At 38.0% G+C, this 15,255-nt stretch overlaps 2 protein-coding genes across 3 annotated transcripts in view; both read left to right on the plus strand.

Annotated features, from left to right (window-relative positions):
- The first annotated feature begins 80 nt into the window (after positions 1 to 80).
- Positions 81 to 8,457, plus strand: selenbp1 (selenium binding protein 1). The gene is made up of 12 exons (XM_053634641.1): positions 81 to 285; positions 4,408 to 4,464; positions 4,551 to 4,663; positions 4,800 to 4,985; positions 6,072 to 6,192; positions 6,394 to 6,576; positions 6,724 to 6,905; positions 7,011 to 7,089; positions 7,174 to 7,295; positions 7,414 to 7,506; positions 7,704 to 7,822; positions 8,025 to 8,457. The coding sequence occupies exons 1-12, from the start codon at positions 282 to 284 to the stop codon at positions 8,185 to 8,187; spliced, it is 1,422 nt and encodes a 473-aa protein (XP_053490616.1). The 5' UTR covers positions 81 to 281; the 3' UTR covers positions 8,188 to 8,457.
- Positions 8,458 to 12,881: 4,424 nt separating this feature from the next.
- pi4kb (phosphatidylinositol 4-kinase, catalytic, beta) overlaps positions 12,882 to 15,255 on the plus strand; it is a 26,090-nt gene continuing 23,716 nt past the window's right edge. The window contains exons 1-2 of one of the 2 annotated variants that reach the window (XM_053634682.1): positions 12,948 to 13,021; positions 14,338 to 14,414. The gene's annotated coding sequence lies outside the window, so the exon portion shown is untranslated. Of the gene's footprint in view, positions 13,022 to 14,337; positions 14,415 to 15,255 lie in introns of both variants that reach the window. The other variant, XM_053634673.1, reaches the window with a different exon arrangement.

A 15,255-nucleotide genomic window follows, 5' to 3' on the forward strand; every position in this document is an offset into this window, starting at 1 on the left:
TTCCATGGTGTTCATTTTAAATCTCACGCCTACAGGATGAAAGCATTTGAAAACCCAGCTCGGGTAAACTAGACCAGACGACTGGGGCGCACTTCTGGTTTGAAAGCTTCGTGTTAATAAATGATTAACGCCATTTCCAGTTTTCCCTCTTAGTCCTGGTTGCATAAGCGTCTCTTTCTCCTGCAGTCTCCAGCACGCGTCTCACTTCTCGGTCTTCCCCGAGCTTCCTGCTACTTGCACTCACTCCTAACTTTGGGAAACTTTTCACCAGTTTGAACAGAATGGGTAAGTATCCGTCTAATTGCGTCTTAAATACCACTGGCTGAAGTTTGGGCACTTTTCCGGTTCGTGCACATGTATGCGAACTTTTGCGAGTTGTACACACTCGGCTGTAGTTTACACTTCAGAAATGGTATTTCGTCAAAAAAATTAAATGGGTTTCATTTTTTCGTTGACAGTGGGATTTTTACTAATCATGCTCGCATGGTAGTGCCTGTTAAATCTGCACCAAGAAAGGTTTTGTAGTGTATATGTAAAAAGGGCATGGCTGCTGTAACTGTTTAAAGCTACGTTTGTTTTTATATTGGTCTTTTTTTTATTATTGTGTTGATTTTAGACGGTCACTATAACAAGTAAAGAAATGTCTCTTTGGGTATAAATCAGATTCAATTCCCATGGGCTGGGTACATGTAGCCTACTATGTACCCAATGTGCAAATTCTCATCTAAGCAATTATAAGATCTAAAATGTTTTAAACGTAATTGTCCTTAATTGTATCCACTAGACATAACATCCCACTAATAAGAAGGCAACAGATTACCAGTAGAGACCTACAGGGACCATTACAGTTTCCATTAAAACCAATGCAATTCCCATTATAACCATTAAAACTATTGCGAATTGTATGAGAGTTTGGTGGTTTTTTCAGCAGGAAAGGGCTCATTTTTGTTGTTCTCTTCTTTTAGTGTTACTCGCTGTGCTAGCAATTATGTGTGCAAACAGCCACACAAAATGTATAAATAAATGTATAAATAACTGCATTAAAAGGTCATTCACTCATCTGTTCTTACTGCCTGAAGTAAAAAAAAATAATAATAAAAAAAAGGAGCAGATTTGTACATAAAGTACCAGATTTGCTCTAAAATACTTATGTAAATACAGAAAAAGTGAGTTCTTGTGGAGCAAGTAGTGTTTTTGTTAAAACCTAACAACTCAGCTGTCACAGTACACGATTTCACGAATCATGTCTGTTTCTTCATCTACAACACACCTGGTTTACCTGTCTGGGAGGTTCAGTTGAGTCGGGTGTTTTGGAGCAGTACAAACAATGAAGTGCAAACTTTAGGCTTTTATTGACTTTAGATGGGGAAGTGCTCCAACAGTCTCAGAAACAAAAACGTAAATACTTTATTTATTCATAACATCTTTTCCTCTAAGAATGATAATAGAAGGCAACAGATTACCAGTAGAAACCCACAGGGACCATTACAGTTTCCATTAAAACCAATACAATTTCCATTATAAACATTAAAACTATTACAAATTTTATGAGATGTTGGGGATTTTTTTCAGCAGGGAAGGGCTCATTTTTGTTGTTTTCTTCTTTTATTGTTATTCACTATGCTAGCAATTATGCTATTGCTATTGTGCTATTGTATCCACTGTGCAAACAGCCACACACAAAATGTATAAATTTACACTTAAATTCATTAAAAGGTCATTCACTCATCTGTTCTTACTGCCCGAAGTAAAAAAAAAAAAAAAAGGAACAGATTACAAAAACTTTTATATATTTATATATATATATATATATATATATATATATATATATATATATATATATATATATATTATATATTATATATATATATATATATTATATATATATATATATATATTATATATTATATATATATATATATATTATATATTATATATATATATATATATTATATATATATATATATATATATATATATATATATATATATATACATAAACTCTCCTCTGATTATGGTGTTGTCCCCTGTTAAAACTTCTATACATGGAAATGTTGCATGGACCTGTATGCACAGGACACTGTGGTATCGATTAAAAGCTGACTACATGTGTCCACTATTGATATGGTCATTACTGGTGACACCCTGCATGAACAGATGGTCAAAACAATATATGGGTTACATCTAGCTGTTGCTCGGGCCACTACGCCTTAACCAGTGTTAAATTAGTGTATTTCAATTGTGAATCCTTTGTGAGGGTTCTTTTCAAAAGCTATACACAGAGGGCAAATATTTGCATATCGCTTTTTTGCTTGGTACTGAAGGAGATAGTTTTATGCCATATCTGTACCATGCTCTCTTATTGGAAAGTGGTGATGTGCTGTAACTTGAAACTCTTCTCTTTTGTGTCTCTAAGATGTTCAGTATAAAATCTCAGCTGGAGCTGAGATACATAAGAATTCAAATCATATAATTTGTCATTTTTTTTGTGACAGTAAGCATATTCAAAGCACAGTAGACTAAATGTCAGATGCAGAAATGAATGGAATTACACACCATTAGCACCTTTAATAAGTGTATATATAAAATATTATATAAAATAATATAATATAATATAATAAACACTAACCTCATGATAAAAAGATAGAATTCAACAAAAAACAGCCAAAGGTTTTGTCTTGCATAAAGACTGTCATGAAATATTTCTGTAAGATATTTGTGTATCCCTTGGAGTTTTTTTCTGTTTATTAGAGGACGGATGTTGTATAACCTTTGGCAGGGCTTGCAGTCTCTTAAGTTGTTGAGAAATGTCACATCTGTTGCTTCTCTTATAAAAGCCAATGTATCCTTTAGCTGACCTTTTCAACAATGAATTATATAAAATAATCATTATAATTTATATTTAATTTCAAATAAGTTTATTTTTATTATCCGTTTTGATGGAAACTTATTCAGGGAGCCAGATTAATTTTTCTTTCATTGTAGTATCACCAAATTGTGCAGAAGTGTCAACTGTCTGGAACTGACTAGCGTACTACAAGCCACGCTGTTTTTAATTTGATTTTAATTCAAACTAACTTTACCTTAAAACATTCAGAGATATTCACTTAGCTTTTACACCTTTACATGATGTGAAAATGTGATAAAAGTATCACCTTACTCTTATCACATCTGATCAAACAAAAGAGGAACTCTTGCTACATGAATTCGGTAAAGTATTGTAAATCCAAGCCTTGGCTGCCAGTAATATTGCACTACTGGTTAGCCAGTGACAGGGAGTTTATTGCTTAATATAGTCTACCTATCTGAAAGACGACATCCCTCTGCAAAAGATATGTTCTGTGATTTGAAAATAAGGACAGTTTAAAATGCCTTATCTATAAAACAGTATTTGTATCGATCTCTAATCTGTATAGATGCTTCGCCGGTTTTGGTTACTAATTAGAACTAAATTAATGTTCTTTTCAGTTTCATTTACATGTGAAAGTGGTAGTGAACAGGTTTTGACTCTGAATCTGTCTCCCTGGACTAATTCTAGTTTCTATTATGTCCTTACTCACCCACAGCCAAAACTTTAGTTTATGAGTGGTGTAATCATTTTACAGATGTCGAAATTCCTTCAGTGGAACATAGTCCTATCATTCCTTGATTTACTAGAACCTCTGTAGGAATTTATAAGAATGTTATTACTTTAACAAAGATTGGGACACACATAAAACTAAAGGGAAATATTGTGCTGTTATGCTGTGGCAGGCATTTTGCTGGCATGGTTTGGGTCCATGTGTTCCATTAGAGTTGTGCTCACCAACTCTCTTCCCTGAGATCATCTCCAACCAAAATCAAACACACCTGTTTTAGTTGATGAAGAACTTCTTCCGGCAATGAATTGATTTTTTTTCCAACCACATTTATGGTTGGAGCTAATGTCTTCAGGAAGTTAGATCTCCAGGAACAGAGTTGGTGACCACTGCTTTAGAGGGAACGGTCACTGCAAACCAGTACAAGTACTTCTTACTGATCACCTTTATCCTAATGAAACATTTCTATCCTGTTGGAAGTGGTCTCTTCTAGGATAGCACATTCACATCGACAAGGCAATAAGGCTCACTGACTGGTTTGATGAGTATGAAAATTGTGTAAATTATATGCTATGGCCTTCACAGTCACTAGATTGAGGGAGTATCTTTTGGAGGAGTGTTCATTCTTCCAATAGAGTTCCAGAGACGTGTAGAATCCGGGCCTAGGTTCACTGAAGCTGTTTTGGTGGCTAATGGTGGCTCAATGCCTTAATAAGACACTTTGTTGTTTTTAATGCTTTAATTTGTCACATACTTATTCAAGTACTATTTGACAACCTTGATGTGGATTTGCTTTAGTATCAGGTTGTTTTTCTTTCTTCTACTTACAGCATCTACCTGCTCAGGGTGTGGACCAGGTTACAAAAGTCCTCTGGATGCCATGAATGGTGAGGCAAGACAAAGCTTGGTATTACTGAATCCATCCAAAGAAAAAGATGCAAAATGATAACTTGTAACATGAATATTCCCCAAGGTCCTCAAGAGGAGATTGTTTACCTGCCCTGTATTTACCGGAATACTGAAATCCGAAAGCCTGACTATCTTGCAACCGTTGATGTCAATCCCAAATCTCCCACTTATTGCAAGGTAAGACAAAATAGAAGAAAGAGTTAGGTCTGTGCAGCGCTGTACTAATTAAGGCTTTGCTTCTTTATTAACCAATCTTTGTTTTTATTTGATACTTTTCTAGTTAATAATGCATGTGTACATTGGGTGTGTGTAGGTCATTCACAGGTTGCCTATGCCCAATATGAACGATGAGCTGCACCACTCTGGATGGAATACCTGCAGCAGTTGTTTTGGTGATGCCTCCAAAAAACGCAACCGGCTTATCTTACCCTCCCTGATCTCCTCCCGGATCTACGTTATTGATGTGGGAACAGATGCCCGTGCTCCACGACTTCACAAGGTGAGGAATTGCAGAGAAATTGCAACATTCTCTGTTGGAGAATATCACTTACCTGGGCTGCATAATGTTCAAGGTGAATGCTTTGACCTGGCAAGATTTCTCTGAAATTAGTTTATTTTTTTTATTTTTTTTTATTATTTTTTTTTAAAGATTTAAGATTAAGTTTATTGCCATGTTCTCACATACAGTGTACAATATGCAAAGAAGTTCTTACTTGCATGTTCTCCCACAACACAAACATAGATTATCTATATGAGTGGTGAGTGTATTAGGATAAATTGCATAGTTACAAGTTATATTTTGGGTGTTGGGATGGTAGCAGTCATTTAAGTGGCAATTGTTTATAGCATTACAGCACAGTGTAAAGCTGCATGCTCAGTCACAAAACTACATAATGCTGAAAAAATGCTAGAAAGTTAAAGACTCACTGGCCACTTTATTAGGACCACCTGTACACTCACTCATTCATGTAATTACCCATTCAGCAAATCATGTGGCACAGTGCAATGCATGCAGTAGTGCAGATATAGGTCAAGACCCTAAACTGGACAGATGACCTGTACACCTGCCCTATTTTGATGAGCCTGTCCCCACTCTTGCCTCAGATTCCTTTTCTTGGTTATTTGAGTTACTGTAAGCACCACTTTCCTCTTAACATGAACTAGTCTAGCCATTCTCCTCTGACCTCTCTCATTACTGAGGCATTTCTGCCAGAACTGCCACTCATTGGATGTTTTTTGTTTTTCCACACCATTCGAGGTAACCTCTAAAGACTGTTGTGTATGAACATTTCAGGAGATCACAACAGTTCGATAAATACTCAAACCAGCCCATCTACCACCAACAACCAGTCATAGTCACTGAGATCACTAACATTTTTACCCATTCTGTTTGATGTGAATATTAACTGGAACTCTTGAACTGTATCTGCATGATTTTATGCATTGTGCTGCTGCCACATGATTGACTGATTGCATAACTGCATGAATGCACAGGTGTACGTGTTCCTATTAAAGTGGCTAATCATTGTATACTATAAAATGCATAGAGGTTTAGCCTTTCCCATTAATCAGTTTCTTCCAATAGACAGTAGAACCTGTGGAGGTGTTCTGGAAATGTGGCCTGGCCAATCCTCATACTTCTCACTGCTTGGGCACTGGCCAAATCATGATCAGTACCCTGGGCGACCCCTCAGGAAATGGAAAGGGTAATATACCACTTTGGGGAATTGAAGTACATATTATATATCTATAATAACTCTATTAAAGATTATTAATGACTATGCTGTATTCACAATTTATATTCAGAAAGTAAAAATCAGCACTTATTATAAGAACCTTAAGCAGTTTTTACGAGTGCCTAATGATGTTTACAGTATAGAGGGTACATTTGATGTGTGTGTGACTAGGTGGATTCGTGTTGTTGGATGGTGAGACATTTGAAGTGATTGGAAACTGGGAATTGCCTGGTGAAGCAGCGCCCTTTGGATATGACTTCTGGTACCAACCACGTCATAATGTGATGATTAGCACCGAGTGGGGAGCACCCAAAGTACTCGCCAAGGGATTCAATCCTGCAGATGTCAAAGCAGGTGTGTTCCTTGTTGATTCTCTTTTGATTTGTGGTCTTGTAGCCATCATTATTCATTCATAGTTTTTATTTACATTTTACACAATGTCCCAAATTTTTTATAATTGGGGTTGTAGAACAAAATGTGATTTTAGACTTCTCTCTGCAGGTCACTATGGAGAGCGCATCCATGTGTGGGACTGGACCACTCACAAGCATATGCAGACTCTGCATCTGGGAGAAGAAGGGGCCATTCCTCTAGAGATCCGCTTTCTGCATGACCCTGCTGCAGCTGAGGGTTATGTGGGCTGTGCACTCCAGGGCACTGTGTTCCGCTTCTACAAGACTCCGGCAAGCAAATGTTAAACTTTCCAGAAATTCCTCCTATGAAATTGCTATGGTCATTATGTTAAGGCTATAACGGTTAAACTTACCAGCAAGGTTTCTGTTTCTTAGAAAGGGGACTGGGCTGCAGAGAAAGTAATCAAGGTTCCTAAGAAAAAAGTAGAGGGTTGGGTCCTACCGGAGATGCCAAGTGAGGACTTTTTTAGACTATATTGAAACCTAGAGTGTTCATGAGCACAAATGTGTTTATGTATGTGAATGTGTCTTGCTTCAGGTCTCATCACAGACATTTTACTCTCACTGGATGACCGCTTCCTGTACTTCAGCAACTGGTTGCATGGAGACGTTCGACAGTATGACATCACTGACAAGAGGAAACCCCGTATGGTGGGCCAGGTGGGATAGCACTAGGAGAATTAAGGAATCTATTAATAGTCGTGTAAAGCTTTATGAAATAAAAACTTAAAGTTTGATATGGTCTCGCTACCAATTTACTAAAACTGCTTGTTGTAAGGTCTTTCTGGGAGGCAGCATTCAAAACGATGGTCCTGTTAAAGTACTAGAGGACAAGGAACTGGAACAGCAACCTTCCCCACGGATAGTGAAGGTATGCAAAAAGCTGGGAATTCATCTGATATGAAGGTTCAATCAGTATTTTAAGAATAGGTTTTTCAGACATTGTAAATAAGTATTACTGATATGGGCTTGATCGTGAATTAAAATAGGATAACGGATTAGTTTTAAAAGCACTAGAAAAACACAATCTTAAAACAATCTACTATTAAATATTTTCTTGCAAATCAGGGCAAGCGAATACCAGGAAGTCCACAGATGCTGCAGCTGAGCCTGGATGGGAAAAGACTCTATGTGACTACTTCTCTATACAGTGCATGGGACAAACAGTTCTACCCTGAGATGATAAAGTGAGACACACATAGAGTCACCAAGTGCTTTAGTAGGAACACCTGCTCATTTATGCAATTATCCAGTCAGCCAATCTTGTGGCAGCAGTGCAATGCATAAAATCATGCAGATACAGGTCAAGAGCTTCAGTTAACATTCAAGTCAAACATCAAAATGGAGAAAAATGTGATTTGCCAAATGTGTTGTTGCTTCTGTTTTTAGGCAAGGCTCAGTCATGCTGCAGATTGATGTGGACACAGTGAAGGGTGGCCTGACGCTGAATGAGAATTTCTTGGTGGATTTCGGACAGGAACCTGACGGTCCTGCTCTTGCTCACGAGGTTCGATACCCTGGTGGGGACTGCACCTCCGACATCTGGCTGTGAAATGGCAGCTCTTGTTTCTCAAAAATATACATGGAACAGTAATCCATAATTCTTCCTGCTTAGTTATCAGCATATAGTTAACTCCATCATGCCTTGTATTACTTCTTGTCTTTCCAGATATTAGTATGTAACTGATGTTGATAAAAGCATTCACTAATTAACTGATGCTAATGGTTGACCCACATCACAATCAGTTTTTGTAATCTGTGTGTGAAACTATAGTTTGCACAACTCATCTTTTCTAAATAAAAAGCTGTGTGTGCAAAACAAGGCTGGAATTTGTATAAATTAAGAGTATTTAATTAAAGCTAACACCTATTGTTTCATTTCATTTCCAGTGCACTACAGAGCCAGAGCAGAAATGACATCTTAGTAGAGTTAGTGAGTTAATGCACTGTAGAAGCATGCACAATATTTACACTCATGAAGGCTGAATCTCTCCAAATGTAACTGTCTGGAATCAAGCTGTATGTGCTACAATGCAGCAATAGCTTAAAACATAGAAATGGGTGTGTTTTATTGGCCAACATTACAGCTGTTCTATTACTAAAACAAGTCTGCAATGATTTGTGTGCAGATATAAACATGCTGTAATAAACAGAGCTCGTAGCTAGGTCCCAAAACATATCCTCGCCTTCCCATCCATTGTGTAGTTCAAAGTTCACTAAGCATACAAGGTAATGGTGAAGAAAACTCTTTGTATTGAACATTTAAATATTGTTTTATTAATATATGGGCCATCTATTCTCTGAGACATAAGCAGAAGTAGAATCATTTTGTTTATTTTTATAGCCAGGATTAACAACTTTGGGTTCTTTCCAATTTCTTGAAAACAGAGAGACTGGATTTGCACAGAGCCCAGAAGTCTGTATCCAGTGTGTGTTTTTCACAAAAGAGATCAAGCAGTTCAGTGAAGGTTGTATTCCAGTGTGTGAAATTTTCTGCACGTCACTGATGAAAAGTAATACTATTTGTACATTGTATTTTGTGCGTTTTTTCCCTGCAAGTGTGATTGCATTTGCACAACTGCACACATTGTGTCTTGTCCATGGTTGGCTTGGAGCTTGCTGTTTTGAAACTCGAAATCCAAACAAATATGACCCCTCCCTCTAGTCTTTCCTGCAAAGTCTTACTGCCAAACCACCAAAAATGAAACTAGCACGGTGCTGTCTAGGTTATAATAACTGAATACTACTGTGTGTGTGTAGAAATACTTTCTTATCCTTATGCATCTTGCATTTTTAGCAGAAGTTTTTATCCAAAGCGACTTTCAAATGAGGTAGTACAAGCAAAGTGATATATCAAGCAGAGAACAATACAAGTAGTGCTACCATACAAGATTTTTTATTCAGTGCTAGAGGAGCAAAGTGCACAGAGTAGAGGTGTAAGAGTACGTGTAAGTGAATTAATAATTTATTTCTTTTTTGAGTGAGAATGTATTTTTTTAGTGGTTACCATGCTTGCCTCGCACCTCCAGAGTTTGGGGATCAATTCCCGTCTCCGCCCTGTGTGTGTGGAGTTTGCATGTTTTCCCCACACTTTGGAGGTTTCCTCCAGGTACTCTGGTTTCCTCCCCCAGTCCAAAGACATGCGTTGTAAGCTGATTGGCATTTCCCAATTGTCTATAGTGTGTGTGTGTGTGTGTGTGTGTGTGTGTGTGTGTGTGTGTGTGATTGTTCCCTGTGATGGGTTGGCTACCCGTCCAGGATGTCCCCCAGCTTCCTGGAATAGGCTTCAGGTTCCCCCACGACCCTGTGTAAGATAATCGGCACAGAAAATCGATGGATGGATGGACAGATGAACAATTTAACTAGTTAGACAAGTTGTCATATATGTTGGTAGTCCTGATCATTTGTTTTTGTTTATTTATTTATTTATTTTGGTTGTTTACGGATCTGGGGAACCTCAGAGACCTGTGGTTTTCATGTGAGCACATATTATATTGACATCTGACAGAATGTGATGAGATATATAGTATATAATGTTCAGGATTTAAATAGGGATGAGGGTCGGAAAAGTGCACCAAAGCGACATCTTATAGCGACACCTTGTGGCCACTTGTAGATCAATAAAACCGCCTATTTTTTAAAGCTCTTTTTCAGGCAAACTGAAATACTAAATAAGTTTTAGTTGCTTAAAGAGAAGTCATCTCATACTGTTTCTTTCTTCATTGCATAAATGTTGCACAAATGATAATTATTGTGTGATTGCACAGTATGCGTTAAACATCATATCATTTATGGTCACATCTGGGGATCAGACAGTCACAAACTGTCAGAAATGAATTAGAGGTCAAATTTTGTGTGTACTGTGGATAGTCCTAGACCCTCTCTTTGAGTGTGTGTGTGTTTGTGTGTGTGTGCCAGAGGGTGCCAGAGGTTTAATCATGTGTCCTGATGTAAATCTGTCATGTCAGACCTCTGACGTCAGTAGAGCCGTATGATAAAATCTCTGCTTTTTCTAATTTTACAAGACACTACTCGGAGCATCAGCAAAAATTTCAGAAGCACGGCAGGCACTGAGCACTTCCCCATGGCTGCTAATATCACTGATTTGAGTCACGTTGTTGTGTAACAAGAACACACATTTGATTACCAAGTGGAAATTTGAGGACAGAACCTCCTGATCATGAGCTGTTATTACTAGGGTACATGTTGCAGCACTTGGAGGTAGTGTGTCAAAGCCTTTTGATAGTTATTGAAATTTGCAATTTTTTATGCATACTATTTAATCATTGGCATGAATTACTAAGTAATTACTCTGAATATTCTTGAATGCATTTCAGCAATTCACCGATTTGTTCCTTAATTCACCCTCACTGAGAGCTTTATCCTGTTCAAGGTTGCGTGGATCCATATTGTATTCTCAAACTGCTGTGTGTGATGTGCGAATACACCAGTCCATCACAGATCACCACGTACACACTCATTCACATCTAAAGGCAATTTTAGTGTATCCAATCCACCTACCGGAATGTTTTTCTGAGGTGGGAGGAAACCAGAGAACCCAGAAGAAGATGTGAACCTCCACATACACAGTAACCTGAGCTCAGGATCAAATTGGGGACCCTGGGCCACTAATGATAAAGCATGCCCTGAATTTATACTGTGATTTGTTTCAACTAGTTTTTATCTTCAAATGTGGTTCAAGTTCATTCTTAATTCAGTTTAGTTTCACTTAGCTTCCAGTGTACACAGTTATGCATATTGTGTATGTTACTTTTCTTGTATGTCATTTTATAGACTATTCTGCTTAGGTCTTCACTATGCTTGTCAGTTCCTGGTACTCTCCGTTTAATCTTGTCATTGTTAATTATAGCTGATAAGGATCTCCTAACAGTTACGCATGCCGCTTCTCTGCCTTCTTGGTATTTGATGATAATGTTGAGTGAAAAAAGAAACAGTTGGGAGCATTTGTTCTGTTCCTACTGTCTAAGCTTAACCTGAGATACTGCTGTTTTCAGTGGGACTGAGCATTAAAACCAGATGCAAATGTACGCTGTGGTTATAACCACGTCCTCTCGTTTGACATGGCTTAACACAGAGACAAAGCACAACTTTTTAAACAAACTGTGCTGCATAAGCAACCCGGTCAGTCCATGTATTTCAGTATTGATTAACTATGTGAAATATGTCCCTGCTGAAAAACAAACAAGCCAAAAAACATTAGAAACCCTTGTACAATTTGTAATGGTTTTAATGGGAATCGTATTGGTTTCAGTAGAAACTGTAATGGTCCCTGTGGGTCTCTATTGGTAATTTGTTGCCTTCTATTGGTGACATCTTGTGTCTAGTGGAGACCATTAAGAACCAATCATTGTAATGGTTAGCTGATTGTTTGTAATAGTATTTGTAGTGGAAATTAGAATTAGAATTTCTGTGATCCATCCATCCATTTTCGATACCACTTATCACAGGGAACCTGGAGCCTATCCCAGGGAGCATCGGGGTACACCCTGGACGGGGTGCCAATCCATCGCAGGGCATAATCACATACACATTCACACACCCGTTCATACACTACGGACACTTTGGACATGCCAATCAGCCTACCATACGTGTCTTTGGACTGGGGGAGGAAACCAGCGTACCCAGAGGAAACCCCTGCAGCACAGGGAGAACACACAGTGCAGTGGTGGAATCGAACCTCCAACCCTGGAAGTGTGAGGCAAATGTATTAACCACTAAGCCACCTAGACTTTCAGTGATAGTTTCTATTGTTTGTTGTTTTTTTCCCCCCAGCAGGAGTATATTAACATAGAATATTTAAATAATAATAATAATAATAATTTCCACAGTATATTTTACAATATTTCTTCAATAAATTGTTTGTTTGATATTTCAACCCCACACTTTTAATACCCTTGGTAGTGGTCATTCCTTAATCACTCGTGTAAAAAAAAAAAAAAAAAAAAAGGCAAAACTTTTCGTCCAAGTTCATTCCTTACACACTTCCTCTTACCACTTCCACATGGAACGATCCACTATTCTAGGGGTTCAAACTTTTACATCGCAGATTTTGCTAAACGAAATTCAAACGTTTCACACTTACTTTACTAGTATCGCGTTTTGTATCACTCTAAACAATACAGTCCGATGAAATGTATTACTCAGAACAGACCGTTATTTCCGTTTGCCCTTCATACGCAGTGTTTATGCACCTAGAACATGGACCGTACCAAGTTGTAGTCTGTAGGGAAAGTGCGTTGGGCTGAATTAGGATGTTACCTACCAACTGCAAGCCGGTTATTTGGCATCCTTCGGGGAATCGTATCTTCCAAATGGAGCTACTAGATCAGAGATATACGGAATAATCACACCACCCAGTTCTCTCGGTAAGACAATATCAATATCAATATCTCTCTCTCTCTCTCTCTCTGCATCTGTCGCTTATTCTGAGCTTTAACTAGTGAACGCGTCAAGAAGTGAACCATCTCGTTCACATCAGCGTCAGTCAGCTAACTGCTGATGCTAACTAACTAAGCTAGCTTTGACGAGCTGTTTAATCCTCTCGGCCTCCCACCTATAAACACCTTCCTCTGAGCTGGTTATGCACTAGCTCGGAGTTTCTTCTGCTTGTAGACCGTAAACTGTTGCTGTGGTCTTTATAGTTAATAGTTTGAGTGGATTGTTATTGACGTTAAGCTTAGATTAGCTAACCTAGCAATCTCCTCAAAGCTAGCTCAGTGAACGCAACATTTTCCATCGGCCTGCTTTAGCTCATAAAGCTACTATACTCTCTCTCTCTAACACACACACACTAAATATCTTCTGCGTATTGGCAAGAATTACGGTTATTAATTGGTAGTAATTAATTGTGTGGTGTTTATATTCTCTTTCTGGATAAACAGTCACAAGGTTAGCTAGTTCGAGCTAGCGTCAGTCATTAGCACTGTTTTATAGCTAGCTACAGTAGTGTCTTCTAATTTTTTATTTAAAAATGAATAAATAAAGATGAATCTTTTATTAATCAAAAGTGTAGCGTCGTCTAGTAGTCTAATGACTGGTCAAGGCAAAATGATGTTTCCTCAGGCTGGGAATGGGTGCTGTGTAGTGTAGAAAACCCCTCTGGACATCTTATGATCACATTTCAGCTTTATTTTAAGGATCTAACATCCAACTGTCTCTCTGTCTCTCTCTCTCTCTCTGTGTGTGTGTGTGTGTATATATATATATATATATATATATATATATATATATATATATATATATATATATATGTTTGAGCTGTTTCTTTGTGAACTTTCCACCCACTGAGTGTGCTGTTAAAACAGATTCATAACTCACTTTTCCTAGGTTAAAACTGCACTCAAGTAGATTTAACTTGTCAAATCAAGTGGGTTTTTATCATTTTATTGTCCTTCCTTTATACAGTGGAAATACACAAGTGTGAGAGAGAGTGTTATACTGACATTAGTTTAAACCCTGTCATCTTTCATACTTGTTGATTATAAAAAAAATAATAAATAAAGCCACAAACCCCTCTTGAGCCCTGCAGTATGTAAACCACAGGGGCATACTTATTGTGATCATCATCATCCACTTAAAACTGTAAATGGACCAACTGATGCTGATGGCAGCTTTTGCTTGTGATTTACTGATGTTATTCTTTCTTTTTTTTTTCTTTCTTTATATGCACATGATGTGAAAGAACAATGACTACATTTACATGGACAGCAGTAATCTAATTATTGACCTTATTCTGAATAAGACAATATTGTGATTAAGGTGAGTTGCTTTTAGGATATTCCTTTCTTGTACCCGTTTTACATGTTCTAGAACATAGATCGATTAACGGCACAGGTCATTACGTCACCACGCCATGCCGTCCCTCCAGAATTTCACGTATCGACATACAGTTCGTCTTCGTTATGGTACCGTATACAGTTTTGGGTGTTTCATTTGTAATTTTATGAAAGCTTCAAGTGCGGTTAATTATTTGTCATGCTGTACGTGCAGATAGACAACGGAAGCCATGAGCTGCGTCCCAAACCGTGTACATGTACGAAACGAAATACATGTATTTCACGTACTTTATACTGTAGTAGGTAAGTACGCAGTTTCGGACGCAGGCGTGCTCTCTTGTTTGCCGTTAAACAGTTGACCACCACCGTGTGTGTGTGTGTCCTGTCGCAAAATGTGGTGAAAACTCCCACACAATGTTAATAGTGTGATTAAGGTGTGTACATGTCTTTAATGCATGTCGATAATGCAACTAAAACAGGAATACTCCACATGTCTTAATTCAGTTTGTGTTTACTTCGAGTATGACTTTATTCGGATTAAGGTCATCAGAAATCGCTGTTTACATGCTAGTTTCTTAATCAGAGTATTGTCTTAATTGGGTTAATATCGGATTATTGTTGTCCATGTAAACGGACTGACTGACTGTCTGTATGTATGCTGTGTTGTTTGTTGTGTTGATATGTTGGGGGGGGGGGGGGGGGCGGCGGGGCATCATGGTCATGATAGCGACAGGCTTTGTTTGCTAGGGCATAGGAAAGATGATCCGATCTAGGTTTTCTGTTTCTGCTCGTTGTTGCGTGAGGTGGATGCAGTGTCGTCTGTC

The sequence above is a fragment of the Ictalurus furcatus genome, chromosome 1, assembly GCF_023375685.1.
Source record: "Ictalurus furcatus strain D&B chromosome 1, Billie_1.0, whole genome shotgun sequence".
In the NCBI taxonomy this organism is placed as follows: domain Eukaryota; kingdom Metazoa; phylum Chordata; class Actinopteri; order Siluriformes; family Ictaluridae; genus Ictalurus; species Ictalurus furcatus.